The 12,612-nt window shown below is 32.9% G+C and overlaps 1 protein-coding gene and 1 pseudogene across 1 annotated transcript in view; both read left to right on the top strand.

The window, feature by feature from the left end:
• The window catches only part of ADGRL4 (adhesion G protein-coupled receptor L4), a 117,591-nt gene that overhangs the window by 88,287 nt on the left and 16,692 nt on the right, over positions 1 to 12,612 (top strand). Inside the window, exons 12-13 of the mRNA XM_090271689.1 lie at positions 823 to 1,043; positions 1,173 to 1,239. Of these exons, the coding sequence (XP_090127815.1) occupies positions 823 to 1,043; positions 1,173 to 1,239 (288 nt within the window). The remainder of the gene's footprint in view (positions 1 to 822; positions 1,044 to 1,172; positions 1,240 to 12,612) is intronic.
• On the top strand, positions 3,324 to 4,650 carry LOC150015149 (ubiquinol-cytochrome c reductase complex assembly factor 2 pseudogene; annotated as a pseudogene).

The raw sequence follows: 12,612 nt of genomic DNA, 5'->3' as shown, positions 1-12,612 counted from the left end.
AATTGGTTCCCAAATTGTAATCACCAATGATCTTTGTTCCCAACCTTAATATAGTATAATACAGTATTTGCCACTACATTTTATCTATTATAATCTTATTATGCTTGAATTATACTGTTTAATAAATGCAATAGGTATGTAAGTATGCATTATGTTATTTTTCCAGTAACAGAACATGTTAGTTCTATCAATACAGAAGTGTATAACTACTATTTTTCTGTTTTTCCTTATAAACCTAACTCCAATTATAGGTGTAAAGTAAATACTAATAAATAATATTTAAGTAAAATAATTTCAAATTTACCTGGTAATCTTATAACATAAAGTGATTCTTCAATAGATATTTTAAAAATATATCATCATATGTCTGTTTTATGTTTGACACTTAATCAAGACATTATGGTTTTGTTTAGCATAGTATTAGCAATAATTTTTATTCCTTGGGTATGAATAAAACAGAGTAAGGCATCTCCCAAACAGAAATTAACTTAAATCATAATATATTCACTAAGATATTATGATTTATCTGTAAATCCATAACATCATTTTACTTATAATATAAATGTTTAAAACAAAACTCTCTGGACAAGAACAGTAACTTAGTTCTGTCACAGGATTGGTAAATGTTTTACACTGATGAAGCACAGTTCTTTCAAATCACCTGAACATGGTATATCTTAAAAAATTGAAACTTGACAGGAATATTTTAATGTAATCAAGCATTTTATGAAGTGGCATAATGTATAGGAAAATCAAGATTTTTATGTTATGGTAATGTTAAAGCAAACATTTTTTACGTGTCTTTCTTTCTGTGATTTCTAGCTCTTCTGTTCAATCATTGCCGGTCTGCTGCATTACTTCTTTTTAGCTGCCTTTGCATGGATGTGCATTGAAGGCATCCACCTCTATCTCATTGTTGTGGGAGTCATCTACAACAAGGGGTTTTTGCACAAGAATTTTTATATCTTTGGCTATCTCAGCCCAGCTGTGGTGGTTGGATTTTCTGCATCATTGGGATATAGATATTATGGCACCACCAAAGTGTAAGTTAAGATGATCTTAAATTATTTGAAATGTAATTTTGAATATGCTTTGTATATCTCTAAAAGTTTTGTTTTATTAAAGTACATACAAGCACATTTATAGATTTTTATCTATTATTTACTTTTCAGATGTTGGCTTAGCACAGAAAACAACTTTATTTGGAGTTTTATAGGACCAGCATGTTTAATCATTCTTGTACGTATATTTAAAATTGTTGCTAGAAATAAAAAAAGTGATAAAAGATGCTTAACATTCTCAGCCATCAGGCATTATTCTGAGGGAAGAAATGATTTTGAGCACTTTACAGTATATTATTTATTAACATGTAAATACTTATCACTATTGAGAAAAGTATTTATACATCTTTTAACTTTTATTGATTCTAGAGAGAGGGAAAGGGAAGAAGAAAGAGGGGGAGAGAATCATTGATGTGAGGGAAAAACATCTACCTGTTGCCTCTTGTACCCACCCTGACTAGGGAGCAAACCCACAACTCAGGCACGTGTCCTGACCGGGAATCGAACTAAAGACCTTTCAGTTTGAGGGATGACACCCAACCAACTGAGCCACACTGGCAAGGGCAAAAAATATATAAACATCTTAAACTCAACACTATTTTAATTCTCTTACCCCTCCTGTGAGAGGATGTATTTCTGCATAACATGCAGAAAAAAAAATTTCTATTTATCAGTAGTATCTCAGCATACTGCCATACCTAGAGTGTTCCAAACTTAGATAATCTGGCATTTTCAGATGTTTTTGTTACTGAATATTTTATCGATGATCAGTGATCTTTGAAGATTAGACTGTCATCTTTGTAGTTTCACCATCTTGTGTGCCCTGTTATCATGAAAGTGCTTTTACACTATATTGCAGCATCTGAGACAAGAACTCACCATATCTCATGAGCAGACAAGTCATATACTGATAGTCATTTTTCAGCTAGGAAGAGGACCTTTTAATTCTTATTCGAAGTGTTTCAAACCTACAAATATGGCAGGTGTTATATGTTCTATTCTAAATAAAGACTTTTATATGTCATAGGAGCATTTTAAGGGCTGTAAGTTTTCAAAGCCATTCTGAATACTATAGTCTGTCATTGAATCTGGGAGGTCTGAGAAGGCTCTAGAATGGAATGACTTGTCAGTGAGGAGATATGACAATATTTTTGGACAACTTTGTCATATGTTTTGACCATAACCTAGGTATCTTCTTTTTAATTATTTTTTTTCTCTCGCTCCTTTCCAATTATTTTTTATGATTATGAGGAAGCTGCTTAATAGCGAAAGACTTGAAATACAAAGCAGAGAATTTTCATCAAGTTTAACTTTCAGTGATGTGGGTGAAATAAACTACACTCATAGACTATATTTTTTCATTGCCACATAAAGTTATTTATAATTTGCACAACAAATCTAGTAACATAAAAAAACCACTGGCTAGCTTTGAGCTAAAATGATTTCAAAGTTAGTTATAGTTCCAAAATTTCAACCTACATGAGAATACAGACTGAATAGTATCCTGTTCACATATTTTCATATGTTGACCTGATATGAGTGTTTTGTGTGAAAACACTTTGTACATATTCTGATTTTACTGAGTCACCTTCTACAGAATGGACTGTCCCAGATACCGTTTCATACAACTGAAAGTTCAGTGGATCAGTGATTCTTATAGTTGAGATGAAAAGTAGATGGCTAGAAATTATAGTGAAAACAGAAAAATAGGAGTGTATTTATGTAAAGTAAAAAAAGAGAAAGTGTTCTTGGAAATTTTTTTTTAATTTTGCTTATGTAAGAGAAAAAGTAACTTTTCATTGTTTTATAGTGAGGTCCACAAGCTTTAGATGGGCATATCTAAAAATGAGTCTTGCAAACTTTCCTAGAAGCCTAAATGAACAGTGTCACAGTGTTCTAGTCTGGAATTAATGAACCCATTTATCTTTTATACAGTCTCAATGTGATAATTATTCATTTTAATCAGATAAGGTTGGGCTACTTAAGAAATGTATGAGGCACCCCAGTTTTATTCTAAAATTGTTTATCATTTTTTAGTCATTAAAAACAGCAGAAATTCCTTAAATAATTACTGAATTTAAGTTAATTTATTTACTTTAGCTATTCCTGGATTTCTTTGCTAATGTTTGTTTCTTTTATTTCCATTTTTTTCTTTTTCATACTGTTATTATTATTACTAGTAGTACTTTTATTATACTGCTTTATAGCACAAAGTTAGGTGAGACATTTCTTATTGTCCCAGAATAGTATCTAGTTCAAAGATTAGATAAAAGAAATATTGAGTACCAAATATTTGGAATAGAGCCACCAACAGGTTGGGCCTAACACTTCACATGAGTCTTACAAAGAAACAGTAGGACCACCTATAGCCCAGTAAGGAAACTGGAAGGGGAGCCCAGGAGCTAGTGGCTCAGACTTAGGAGTTCTTGGCCTTTGGGGGAGTACAGCGCTCTCCATTCAAAACTCTTCACTGCTTGTAAGAAAAGAGTTAGGTGCTCCCCTTTCTCCTAAAGACAAATTGTGGAGAAGCACTCCAGATGTTTGTAGAAAATAGAATCAGAAACAGTAACAGTAAAAGTATCAGTCAGATCCCATATTGAATGTTAGTGTGACTGTGGAATTTTCATGATGAGCCTGTTTTTTTTGAGAGCTTGACATTGAGCCAAATGTGAATATAAAGATTAGACCTACATTTGTTTGGAGTTTCTTGCAAGTTGCTTGCTTACTGGAGTTTCCCTTCACAGCAAGGAAGGATAGGATTATTACATAGCTTGCCTAGAAATAAAATGATGGGGGAACACACAAAGCTATTAGCTATTCTGTATGCACAGAAAATTTAGAGAAGTGGAGGGAAGGTTGCCAGATCAAGTGAAATTATGTACAACTAAGAGAATCAGTTGAATAGAGGTGATGATAACTCTTGACATGGCTGCCCTTCTCTGAAGATTAGAAGGGGCCAAAATGGGAAAGAAATATTACAAACATCTAGACAATCACTTATACTAAGTGTAAGTCATCACATAAGCCAAGATTACCAGCAGTAAGAAGAACCAAACTAAACCAAAGCGATGCCATGAAGCTTCCTCCATCACCAAGAGGAGATCAGACCTTTCTAGCTCTCAAAAGCAGAGAAGTTGAGGGGGACAAGCGGGGCTCAACATGGCCACCAGCCGCTATCGACGTTTTCTTAAGCTCTGTGAGGAATGGCCCATGGACGACACCAAACAGGACTAAGACTTGGGCGCTTACCTTCAGCAGCAGGTAGTACAGGCCTTTTGGGAGGGAGAGAACACCCAAATACCCTGAGAGAGTTCAAGGAAATGAATAAAAGCATGTGGAAGAAACTGCAGGAGAAGTTCACCTCCAGGAGTCCTGAGCAGAAGCATAAGGCCTGGACCTAGGCTTTATCTCACCCACGAACCTAAGCTTGGAGTCTTGTATGTTGCCATCATAAATAACACTGGTTCCCCTGGCTCAAAAATAAATTAATAAAAGCAGAGAAGTTGAGCTTTATCAATAGAGAAATAGTATCCTACAACCAACCATGCTGCCCCGACATCATCCACACAGTTTTACTGAATTGGAAATCATCATTCTGTGATTGGGGACATTTTAGTAGGTAAGAATGCCAAGCTTTATCATTAAGTTTGCCATGTAAATTAGGAGGTGTAGATATGATGGCAAAACAAAACAAAAAATAAACAAAAATGTATATAAATTATCTTATATACACTATAACATTGAGGAGAAAGCGAGATAAAGAACAATATGTAATAAAATATAAATGATACTGATGAGATATAGGAGAGATCAATATGGGAAATGGTAATCATTCAACAAATCTTCACTGAGATGGAGGAACTTGTTTGTGGACGAGGCAAGAAGCAGATTCTGTGTCACATGCAGCGGATTCTAGATGGGACTTTAAGTGTCTACCAAGCTCCCTCTAGGCTTGTTAGATTTCCTCTTAAAGGAAAACAAGGGGCAAAACAAAACAGTAGCCTTTGTAAATAAGGCAGTACCAAAAATTTAAAAATTATTATCATCTGTTATTAAAAGTATTCAAAATAATTTTTTATAGATTCAAAACTCCCTAATCTAGATGTCATTATTTATCAAATTTTTGCCTCCATAAATGTACCCATTTTTTCTCTACTTGCATAGTCTAACCATTGTTATCCTTTACTAAGATTATAGTATTAATAATAGTATTTTTTTTAATTTATGATTTCTTGAGCAGCAACTGCTTTTGAAACACACAGCTAGTACTTTAATATTGAATCTCCCTAAATCACTAGCATTATTACCCCATTTTATAGTTAACAAAAAATAGGATTTGATTCAAAATGTTAAGTCATTGTCCCAAGGTTCTAAGTCTGCAGATAATGTTTATGTTTGAACTTAAAATTCTCTGCCTTAAACTAAAATCCACCTTTACATTTTAACTTGCTCTTTTGCAATTACCTTCTAATCTATCTTTTTGCTGCCATTCTCTCCCACTTCATTTTAATCTATCCATAATAAACTCAACTCAGATGATGGGAACTATTAATAAGAATAATAAGAATGTTAATCTTAAATCAATATATTTCTGGCATTAATCTATACATTCTCCATGTGTTGGCACATCTAATCAGACAACTCAGAATAGGTGTGTGTGTGTGTGGTAATGTGCAATTTATTTTATTTTGAATTTGGAGAAATCAAGGCATAGAGTTATTACGCATCTTACCCAACAGCTAAGTAAATACTTGAGCTGGACTCACATTCATGAAGTTGAATCTATGCCCTGTTTTCTTAATTCCAGTGGTGATAGTTTCTTTGCTTATTCACCAAATGCCATAGGCTGGTATATAAAATTCTCAGTAATCCAGCTGAGCCTTGACTATTTCCAGCCTCTTTTCACACTGCTCATCTCCACAAAATCACTCCTCCAAGAACTTTATTTTCATAAGAATACTTGGTGTTCCTTGGACATTTTCTTGGGCCTTTGCAAATGATAATCTTACAACCTTGTGCAAAATTCTTCTGCCTAAAATCATTATTTATTAATACACAATTCACTAAAACCCTTTCCAGGTTTGTAACTAAATTTCTACAGAGTAAGGACTTGTTCTGTAAATGGCATTTGCTTATTTTTATGAATGGAGCCCTGGGCATGTCTGATTTGGGATTATAATGTAAAATGCCTTTTACAAATATGTATATGAGTAAAAACTGAATTCACTCAGCATTGATAGTTTTTCTACCCTTGGTTATGTTGTTTCAAAGGAATAGTCAAGCTTTTAATTAACTCTGATAAGTGTGAATGATTAGGAATTTGGGTACTGGCATTTCCTGTGTTGATCAAATGAAAGTACTTCCTCAGGTGTTGACTCATTAAAAATAAGGATCTCAAAATTCTGAAGTGTGAACCAGTGACCCCACTGATCCCATCTAGGAATCAGTACACTGAGAATGTCCAGATTGTAACTATACATGAAAAGGCCTAGCCATGCTTTTGAAAGATTGAACTGTATAAGAAAAAGGCTTCTAAATCTTTGTAAAGCAAGCTGCAAACTAAAGATAATTTCCAAAATGTATTTCTTTCTTCAGTATTTTTAATCTGAATTCTTTCAACTAAAACTGTGCAAGCGATTAGGTTCAAGTACAGAAATATAAAAAAGATCTTGTGAAAATAATTTAACTTTTAAGTAGAAATTGAAGTTTTCAAAAGACACATTCAGTATGGAAGGATAGAGGTTCCTTGATTGAAGCAAATACTAATAAACTATATCCAAATAAAACATTTTTGTTTAAAAAAAGTGAGCTTTCATTTAAATTTAAGTTACAACTCTTATAAGTGAGTATTTCTATATTGCTACTCTTACCCACTTCTTTTGAGGTTTGCCCAGAATTCCATTCAGTCATTTGTACTTTCCTCCTCCAGTTGTTCTTTCCATGACTCCAATCTCTTAGTTCCCTTTCACCAGGAAATACCTGGTAAAACCTACTCAAAGTTATTTCCTCACATAATTTTTAAAAGGTGGGCCATATCTCTATATATGTATTATGTTATATATTCTTATTACATGTTTTAATTTCACAAATTCTCTAAGCTTGAAAGAAAGGAAAATATTATACGTTATGTAAAGTTTAAAAGTGAACAGTTCACCCATAATCATATTCTTCTCCATGACTAACTACTCTTCTCCATAGTGGTTGCTCTAATCCTTTCACACACACATATTCACATACTTAAGAAAGAATTTTGTTTATAAATTCAAACAACCTGAATTACTTATAACCTGCAATATCTCATATTCATTCTTCCTTGTTAGAATACACAATTCTATTGCTTTTATCATTGTTAATTATGACTATACTCTAATTTATTTAACCACTTCCTTATTGATGAAATCTAAATTGTTTTCAATATTATCTTATTGCAACTAATACTGAATAGAGAATTCTTGTTCTAATACAGTTACATATATCCATAATGTGAAACTGTTAGGAAATGCTTCTTAAAATTAGAAATGTAAGTAGAGACAGATTTTTAAGTTTACAAATTGCCTACAAAACATTTACTTCTATTGATACTTCCACCAACAATATATCAGAATGTCCTTTATCTGACATTTTTCCCAACACTAAATATTATTATCTACTGGGGTGTCTAAATGGCTAAATTATAATATATAAACCAAAAGGAAAAATTATGATAGACCAGAGTTCTGCAACAGTGGCACCATTCACCAATGAATCATCTATGAACCAGATTTTTGTGTGGTAGCTGTTCTGTGCATTAGAGAGTGTTCAGCAGCATCTCTGGCTTCTATTCACCAGAGGCTGGTAGCACCACGATCACCTATGCATGACAATCGAAAATGCCTCCAGAGAGAAGCAAATATTCTACAGGGAACAATATCCCCCTCTCTACTCATTGGGAACCACTAGTTTAGACTTCGATATTACGTCTCATATAAAAGTTCATTTTGCAGCTTGCTTTACATGTTATAAATATTTTTAAAAGAATTAAAATTATGGTTTTGGCAGCATCTTTTAGATGACCTTATTGAAGCTCTATTAGAAACAGACCCATTGTAAATTTTAAATGTTATAGATAACAACATCAACATTTTAATTACATTTTTAATTTAATGTTATCATATTTGTTAGATCAACCTCTGTGGTTCAAGGTACTTTAATATTCTAACTTTTTCCCCATATTATGTACTAATAAACATTTCAGTACCTTTAACATTTAGCTACTTTCCCCATATTATTCTGACCTTCTTGAAAGAATAGGTAACTGGAACTTTCAAAACACAAAGTGGACTTTAAAAACAACTTTATATAAATAATGCATTTATAGTTTTCAGTGTATTCCTACACATGGGAATTATATTCTTACTGGTAATACTTACACAGATAATCTCCTTGGGAATCATACTAAAAGAAAATCATAAAAATAAAATAACTGCAAAGAAATTAGAGATTAAAAAAACTGAAAAAATTCATTGGGTTTCTCAAACCTAATTAAAAATAACCAGCCACGGTGAAGTTTATCATTGGTATTTTCTCTTAAAGGTAGCTTTAGAGTGAGGGATGTTACATGATGGAAGAGAAACTATGGGTGTTGGTAGAGAAAGATAGTCATTAAAATTGTTCTTCGCTGTACTTTCGTGTAGTCTTCTAATCTTCACAAAACCCTTTAACATCTCAGTTAATCTTTACAAACTTCAGTAGTAATAGCATTTAGTAAGAGATAATGTTTTACAAGATTTTCACTAGACCTAGTGACTATAATCTTGACATATATTTATTTATACCATGGGGGATTCTACTATCTAGAGCTTTTTAGAGAACTGTACCAATTCCTTGAAAAGGACTGGTTACACTTAAGCAAATATGTGTGCTCTTTTTTAGCTAACAGATAAAACCTTCAAGCTTCTACTCATTGAAAATTTATTAAAATCATTAAACTTGGTCAAGAGCATAGTACCTGTTCTGATCATTCTTATTCTTCTGATCAGCCTCTGAACATAAGTGTCCTTGCCCAAGGTTATCTGCAAGAGTAAGTCCTTCTTTGAGTCGGTATTTATTAACATTTGCAAATCTCTTGTTCTACATCTGTGAAAATATTTAATCTTTCCTGTAAGTATTTATTATACCCCTCCATCTCCTTCTGTATTCTCTGCAAAATACAAGTTACTAATTTTGAGAGAATGGACTGTCTGTGTGGTTCTGCCTTGATTTCTGTTTCTCATATGAAAATGCTGTTGTGTCTAGTTTCAGGGCTTCACAAGAAAGGAACATTTAAAATTCCTTCTGATGAAAAGTATATGCCTCTTGATAGTACCGGATCACAAAGAAAGCTCAAGTAGTTTTACATTAGGGCACAACCTTTAGTCATTAAAGCTTAGTTCACACTTGTTTCAATAGAAGCCACCATTTTGTCTATATTTTAAGTAAGTAGAAACTAAGACTTAACATGCTTAAGCAACTTACTCAGGATTACCCAGCTATTAACAGGTGGAGGCAAACTAAGTGCTTTTCAAATTTACGTTCTGTGTTGTTTCACCACCACATAGCATTTTGTCTTCCAATGCACGAGAGATTGAAGTGGGTAGGTTTTTGTTACATCCATGAAAAACTCGTTCCTATCTCCTGAATTCCACAGTGGGTTCAGGCTGAGTTATTTTAAGAGGCCTGGCAACTTCAGACCTTCTAAAAATTACTTATAAATTTTTAATTCTTCATTTTACTTGATGAATATATCAGAATAAATTACTTTCCATTTGTGGAAAATGAAGGAAATTGTGTTTACTGTAAATTTTCTTCCCCCATTTTGTAATGCTTTATCTAAATACTTGCCATAAATATCCACAACTAACCAAAACACCCTATTAAAATCTTGACTACATCAAACTCTATAGGTCAATATATATATAATACCTATATTGGATGTTTACTGTCTTCTAATTGATATTTATCATTAAATAATTTCATTTGTCCTATATGACATATAATTGCTCAAGTTCCTTTTTCATTTTTTATCATTGAAAAAAGAGCTAAAAGGTGAGTTAAAAGCTTTATCCATTTAAATTGTCCTTAATCGTATACTTCTAATTAACAGATTTATTTTCTTTAGGAAAAAAAAAAAAAGTGTTCTTTTGGATTCCTTGAAAAATCTTTATTATTTTCTTTAATTCATGTTAACATATTCATATAGGTACTATTAAATCAAAATAAAAGTACAGGTATAAAAAGGAAAAAAACATGGAAAAAAAAGGTGCAACATTTTTAATATTTCAGAATATGTCAAAACTTTATCAAGTATTAAAGTTCCAAATGAGGCTGTGCCAGTAAGTATGGGGAGATAAATGGGGAAACTTTGATCTCAAAAAGTATACCAAGGTGCCATGTTGAAGCAACTCTAAGAAATATATTAGTAAGTTTGAGTTAATAGTTTAGAAAAGCAAATTTGAACATTTCTTCACCCGTTTACATCTTTCTTGACCTTACATTGCTCTGTGTGTCAAGTCTAAAACCATTAACAAAGCCTATGATAAGAGTGATATTAGTTTATTTGTTATCAAAATTTGGAATTTTTGAGAGTTCAAGTAGGTGATAAAAGTACATCAAATTGATTTCATTATATTGGTGGACTTATAAAACATCTTTATTTGAAAATCTATTTTCAAAGTAATTTTTCTACAAAGTAAAAATTCTTTGGAGTAAGAGCATCATGTTTCCGATCATGACCACTATTTGGACTCTTCCTTACACCGCTCCTTGATACATGAGGAGGAAGTTGTCCCTCCTTGTGGTAAGAGAGGTGAGATATTGCTGATTGTTCTTCATATTTCAACACAAGTAAAAGTTAGAATGGTTGCTACATATGTGACTCTCACACAGTAACCGAGGAGATGTGGCAGAATCTGGAAATGGAGCTTACCAAACCTATCTGAGCTTATCTTAAGATGTAAATAAATTTTAAAAACTCTGAGTCTGGTCAACAGGGATAAAGTGGACACTCTACTGTGGAGGCCCCTCATGTTCTGGCCCCTCCATGCTGCTCAGCCTCATCTCATGAGACCCTCCCATGGACTTTTGCATTTTATTCATATTGGCTGCTTCACAGCTTCTGAGAGGTTCTGTGTGCCTTCCCGCCTCCGCACCTCTGCACTGCAGCCCTCCCAGTATCCTCCCTCTAGCCATCCCTTTATTCAGTTAACTCCTGTTTGAGGTTCAGATATCAATTCAAACAGCACTTCCTAAGTGAAGTCCTCCCTGGCTTGGCTCAGGGCTCTGTATCTTTATGTTAAGTGCCTTCATAGAAGCCCATTATTTACTTTTGAAATACTTTCCCCAACGTAAAATGACATGTGTCAGTGTGAATAACTAATTAATAATCAATTCATATCTGTCTTATCCAGGAGACTGTAAGTGCTATGAGAGCAAAACCTTATGAAATTTATCACACTCTATTATCCTTAAGGTTTATCAGGTAGTAATCACTAAAGTAATATTGTTGGATGAATAAATAAATGAGACAAGCATAGCAGTTAGTCAAAAGTGTCAATTTCTTCCCCCAAAAGGAAATTTAAAGAAAGAAATTTTCATATGGAAATGAAATTATTTCCAGAAGACCAGAAGACTTCACAGGAGAGGTGACACGCCAAGCATTCATTATAGCCTATCACTTCCACTTTCTCTCTTTTCTCCTTAGAAATGATTGTTTTATCTCTCTTTCTCTCTTTCTCTCTCTCTCTCTCTCTCTCTCTCTCTCTCTCTCTCTCTCTATATATATATATATATATATATATATATAGCAAGCTTTCACTAGGAATCTAATTGGCATTTTACACTTAACTGAATAAAATGAGGTCCTGGTCAAATAATGGCAGAGGTTTTCAAAGCAGTGCTATTGGAAAAAAACCCACCGCAGGTTCTTTCTATGCACTGGATTTCTAATATGTTTGTGAAGATAATGGTGCCAACTCTATATACACAGCTATTTTCTTTAAAGAAATGAAAATTAAAGAATAAAAGCATCTTTCTAAGGTTAAACCCAGAAAATTTTTAATAATTTAGGGAACAGTCATGTCTCTTCTTGTATTTTCACCTTTTAAATCAGTAATAACCTTAGATACAATTTAAATTTATTTATGCAACTTATATTTTAGTTACCAAGTAATAAGTTTTTTATATGTTTGCTTAAAAATTAGCTTATTCTTACTAACCTCTGTCCTCATTTTATACAGCATGTATATACAAGGAACATTTTTCATGGCTTGATATGTTAACAAAAGAGATTTTATGTCTCAGTGTTCATTATATTAAATTGAACAATTGCTCTAAATACTCTTCACATACAGTTTTTCTCCTTCACCTTTGTTCCTTTTCTATTATCTTTGTATGGCTTGCAATCATCTAGAGTTAAAAGCAGTGATAAAAATAAGCCCATGACATTCACTCACACCCACAGAGGTCATTTTATCCTTCATTTTTATATATTTCTAGTTCTCTCCACCTTTTGATACTGATTTTATTCTTTAAATTA

This window comes from Furipterus horrens, unplaced genomic scaffold, assembly GCF_987537825.1.
Source record: "Furipterus horrens unplaced genomic scaffold, mFurHor1.1.pri manual_scaffold_3, whole genome shotgun sequence".
NCBI lineage: Eukaryota > Metazoa > Chordata > Mammalia > Chiroptera > Furipteridae > Furipterus > Furipterus horrens.
This window is presented reverse-complemented; position numbering and strand designations above follow the sequence as displayed.